The 5351-nt window shown below is 47.6% G+C and overlaps 1 protein-coding gene across 1 annotated transcript in view; it reads left to right on the top strand.

Moving 5' to 3' along the window:
• The first annotated feature begins 741 nt into the window (after positions 1-741).
• The window catches only part of MOGAT2 (monoacylglycerol O-acyltransferase 2), a 38783-nt gene continuing 34173 nt past the window's right edge, over positions 742-5351 (top strand). The window contains 1 exon segment of the mRNA XM_006777908.2: positions 742-848. Within this exon segment, the coding sequence (XP_006777971.1) occupies positions 758-848 (91 nt within the window). The 5' untranslated portion in view covers positions 742-757.

Here is a 5351-nt window from a genome sequence, read left to right as displayed (position 1 = left end):
GGAGCCAGATCACTGGGTAGGTGGGAAGAGGACAGGATAGTATTATACTTGAGTAGAGGCCCAATGCACAAAATTTGAGCACTGGATGGGGGGTCCCTCAGCCCGGCCTGCGCCCTCTCACACTCCGGGAGCCCCTTGATCAATCGTCCCCCTTCCCCCAGAGGGAGGCCCTGCCCACCTGCTGCAGCCCACCAGTCAGTGGCCTGGTCCTCACTCTTTGGGGCGATTGTGGAACCCCCGCATTGATCAATCACCCCACCGGCCAGTAGCCTGGTCCTCCCTCTGCAGGGAATTCATGGGGTGATGGCCAGCCCCCAACCAATCGCATTGCACCCGCCTTGGCTGGCCTGGCGCCAGTGGGTGTCATAGTGTGGTCGTCAGGACGGGTCTGTTTGGTTCAGTCGATTTGCATATTACTCTTTTATTATTATAGATGAGCAAAGGGCAAGATTCAAGCAACCAGCAAGAGGTGATCCTGTAGATAAGGTGTTGCCTGAGGAGACAGCTGTCCTGGATAAAGGCTATACACTTCCTTCTCTTTCTCCTTTTAGCTGAGCCCTGGGCACAAGGATTCAAAGGTTTCTTCTAGGAAACAGGCTCCTGCAGGGAGGGGGCAGGGAGGCCTTTGGGCCTGGCTGGGCGGGGCAGCCTCCTCCCCCACAAAAGCTTATACAAGCCTCTGCCAGTAACAAAACCCTTTGGGTGCCTGGGAGCACGGTGCTACTCTGAAGCCTCCAGAGCCCACAGAGGAGCCAGCATGGTGGAGTTTGCGCCCTGGTCCGTGCCATGGGAGCGCAGGCTGCAGACTCTCTCCGTCCTGCAATGGGTCTTCTGCTTCTTGGCCTTGGGTAAGCTAGCTGGCCTTGGGGGCTGGGGAGACACGGTGGGCACCTGCGATTTAGGTGCACACAGTGCGTTGATGGTGGAAAGACATCGGTCCTAACGGGGGCTTGGCTGTGCTGAGTCCCTGCCCGGAGACCTTGGGAGGGTATGGTCAGTGTGGGCATAGGGTGGGCAGAAGCCAGGATCTAACTTTCCTGGGCTGTGGATTCCACCTTAGTACCAGGACAGAGCACCTGCCTCCTGCTGCCTGTGTCATGGGGAAGAATCTAGGCAGTTCCAGGAAAAGGCTCCTTAGGCTCCTCAGAGGGGATGGATTTCCTTCCTTTCAGAGAGCAGGAGGCAGAGGGAGAAGGGGAAGCGGGGAGGGGAAATTGAATGGGGAGAGAAAGTACAGGCTGAATGTGGACTAGGGAGAGAGTGGGTTACCAGGTAAACGTGCGTTGAACTCCAACTGGACAACGGACCAGCTGTGTGGCCTTGGCGGACCCCTGCCTGACCTCTCCAGGCCTCTACTTGACTCATCAATGGGAATCGCAATGCCGATCTTGCCGTGCTCTTGTGGGATGGAATGAAGAGACGCGTTTACTCTGCCCAGCACAGACCTGGCTGGGCCCTGGGCTGGAATCACACGGGAGAATCCTTTACCTCCCCCACCCCACAGTAAACACATCTGTTATGGCTGGGAGGCCACAGCTGCCCAAACTTCAGCTCTGCTGAAGGGAACATTTTTGAGGAGGGCCCAGCACTGAGGATTGGGAAGAGAGGTGATTGGGGGTATGTGGGTTCCTCCTTTCATCTGCTGGCACCAGACCGGGCAGAAGCTTTCACGCCCAGGATGGTGCTCAGCCTAGTCACAGGCACCACTGTCCGGGTGTTAAAATACGGACGCACTCTGTGTAGGTTGGTCAACAGCCATCACACACACGCACACGCGCGCGCACACACACACACACACACACACACTGCCACTATCACCAGGTGCATTCTCAGAACCTCACAATTTTTCGAGGGATTCACTCCAGGAAAGCAGGCACTTAGGTACTCTGCCCCTAGCCTAGCCTCACCTGTGTCTTTGGGCAGGTTACTTAACTTTCCTGGGCTGTGTCTTCCATCCTAAAGGTTGTTAAACATTTTAAATATCCTTGGTTATCCGCATGACACAGATGAGCAAAGAACTGAGGTGCCTTAAATGCCAAAGGTTGTAGAGTCCTTAAATGCCTTTAAGTGTCAAAGGTTGTAGAGTCCTGCGCTCCTCCTACTGACACGGCAAGAAGTGGGAGGAGGCAGAGGGAGGAGAGAGGGCAGAGGGAGTGGGAGGAGGTATGGGTGAGGAGGCTGTGGGAAAAGCATGGGCAGGGAGGTCTATGCCCAGGGCAGACTGTAAGTGCTGGCTCCTGGACAAAGGGCATTCGGGGCCCAGAGGCAGGCAGGTGCAGCTTAGGGATCACAGGAGATAAGGAACCTCATACTCAGCCTGCCTTGTGTGAGCTTTGTGAGCACAAGTGTGTTTGGCTGGCTGTGCCCACCCCCAGCCCTGCCGGTAGCCTGGGAACCTGGGAATGTCAGCAGCAGCTCAGAGGTCAAAGTCACCCTGAGCCTGGAGGAATAGAAGAAGGACAGCTGAGAAAAGGGATCTGGGCCCGCAGGTGCCGGGAGTGGGAGGTTTTACCTTATCCCTTATCCTGGGGGCAAAGGAGAGTCCCAGGAAGGCTTTAGGTAGGAGAGTGACAGGGTCCAATCTGTGTGTTAAAGGGCTGTGTGGCTGCTGTGGAGTTATCTACGTGGTATGGGGTGTGGGGAAATAGATTGACCGCAGGGAGCAGTCACTATCTTGATCAAGGCTTACCCATAGGCCAAAGCCAGCCCACTCATGATTTCTGTTGTTTGTTTCTTTTACAATCTTTGATTCCAATTTTAATTAATTAATCAATTAAATCCCCCCATGGACCCCGTTCACCCTGCTCCCCCTCCAAGCAATTGTATTTGCACAGTCCATGAGGTTAAGAATGGTTTTTACATTTTTAAATGATTGCATTTTATTTTATTTTTTAAATCTTTATTGAAAGTATTACATATGTCTCTCTTTTCCCCCCATTGACCCCTTCTAGCTCACCCCCGCTCCCTGCCCCAAGCCTTCACTGCCCTATTGTCTGTGTCCACGGGTTAGCCATATATGCACACAAGTTCTTTGGTTGATCACGGCACCCAGATTCCTCAGTCTGTTCTATGCTTCTATGTCTCTGGATCTATTTTGTTCATCAGTTTACTTTGTTCATTAGATTCCACATATGAGTGAGATCATGTGATGCTTGTCTTTCTCTGACTGGCTTATTTCACTTAGCATAATGCTCTCCAGGACCCTCTATGCTGTTTCAAAGCGTAAGAGATCCTGTTGTTTTTTTGTGTGTTTTTTTTTTTTACTGCTGCGTAGTATCCCATGGTATAACTGTACCACAGCTTTTTTATCCACTCATGTACTGATGGGCACTTGGGCTGTTTCCAGATCTTATATTGTAAACTAGAGGCCCAGTGTCCCTCAGACTGGCCTGCACCCTCTCGCAGTCCGGGACCCCTCATTGCCTGAGGTGGGAAAGGCTCCTGCCACCGCTGTGCTCGCCAGCCATGAGCCCAGCTTCTGGCTGAGCAGTGCTCCCCCTGCGGGAGCGCACTGACCACCAGGGGGGCAGCTCCTGCGTTGAGAGTCTGCCCCTGGTGGTCAGTGCACATCAGAGCAACCAGTTGTTCCACTGTTTAGTTGATTTGCATATTAGGGTTTTATTATATAAAGGATTGTGCTACTATGAACATCGGTGTGCATACATTCTTTCTGATTGGTGTTTTGGGTTTCATAGGGTATATTCCTAGAAGTAGGATCACTGGGTCAAGTGGTAGTTCCATATTTAATTTTTTGAGGAAACTCTATTCCATTTTCCCTAATGGCTGCACCAGTCTGTATTCCCACCAGCAGTGCACAAGGGTTTTTTAATTTGCATCTCTCTGATGATCAGTGCACTACTTTGAGCATTTTTTCATATGTGTCTTGGCCATCTGTATGTCTACTTTGGAGAAATGTCTATTTAGGCTTTGCCTATTTTTAAATTGGATTGTTTGTCTTCCTTTTGTTAAGTTGCCTGAGTTCCTTATATATTTTGGATATTAACCCTTTATCAGATGTATCATTGCCAAATATGTTCTTCCATACAGTGGGCTCCCTTTTTGTTTTGTTGATGGCTTCTTTTGCTGTGCAGAAACTTTATTTTGATGTAGTCCCATCTGTTTATTTTCTCCTTCATTTCCTTTGCCTATGGGAGATGTCTGAAATTTTGCTGCCTCTGGTTTCTTCTAAGATCTTGATGGTTCCCCGACTTACATTTAAGGTTTTTATCTATTTTGAGTTTGTTCTTGTGTGTGGTGGTCTAGTTTCATTTTTTTTGCATGTATCTGTCCAATTTTCCCAACACCATTTACTGAAGAGACTGTCTTGACTCCATTGTATGTTCTGGCCTCTTTTGTCAAATATTAATTGAGCATAATGGCTTACGTCGATTTCTTGGGTCTCTGTTTTGTTCCATTGATCTATATGCCTGTTCTTGTGCCAGTATCAGGCTGTTTTGATTACAGTGGCTCTGTAGTATAACTTGATACTTGGTATTGTGATTCCTCCAACTTTGTTCTTTCTCAAGATTGCTGTGGCTATTTGGGGTCTTTTTTGGTTCCATATAAATTTTTGGAGTATTTGTTCTAGGTCAGTGAAATATGCTGTTAATATTTTAATAGGGATTGCATTGAATCTGTGGATTGCTTTGAGTAGTATGGACATTTTAATGATATTAATTTTAACAATCCACGAACATGGTATGTTCTTCCATCTGTTTATGTCTTCCTCTATATCTTTTTTCAACGTCCTGTAGTTTTCTGAGTAGAGGTCTTTTACCTCTTTAGTTAAGTTTATTCCTAGGTAGCTTAATTTTTTTGGTGCGATGGTAAACGGGATTGTTTTTATAATCTCTCTTTCTGAAAGTTCACTATTGGTGTATAGAAATGCCTCAGATTTCTTGGGATTAATTCTGTATCCTGCTACATTGCCAAATTCATGTATTAAGTCTAGTAAAGAAAAGAGAGAGAAATAGAAACATCAATGATGATAGAGAATCATCAATCTGCTGCCTCCTGCATGCCCCCTACTGGGATCAAGCCCTCAAACTGGGCATGTACCTTGATCTGGAATTGAACAGTGTCCTCCTGATTCATAGGTCAACACTCAACCACTGAGCCATGCCAACCAGGCCTAAGTATCTTAATTTTTTTGTTGCAATGGTAAATGGTATTATTTGTTTAGTTTCTCTTTCTTATAACTCATTATTGGTGTATAAAAAAGCCATCAATTTCTGGATGTTGATTTTGTATCCTACTACACGCCAGTTCACATTTATTATGTATAGAAGTTTACTGGTAGAGTTTTTAGGTTTTTTTATGTACAATATTATGTGATCTGCAAATAATGACAT

Source organism: Myotis davidii, unplaced genomic scaffold, assembly GCF_000327345.1.
Source record: "Myotis davidii unplaced genomic scaffold, ASM32734v1 scaffold169, whole genome shotgun sequence".
Classification (NCBI taxonomy): domain Eukaryota; kingdom Metazoa; phylum Chordata; class Mammalia; order Chiroptera; family Vespertilionidae; genus Myotis; species Myotis davidii.
The sequence above is the reverse complement of the archived record's forward strand: the minus strand, read 5'-3'. Positions and strand labels throughout refer to the sequence as shown.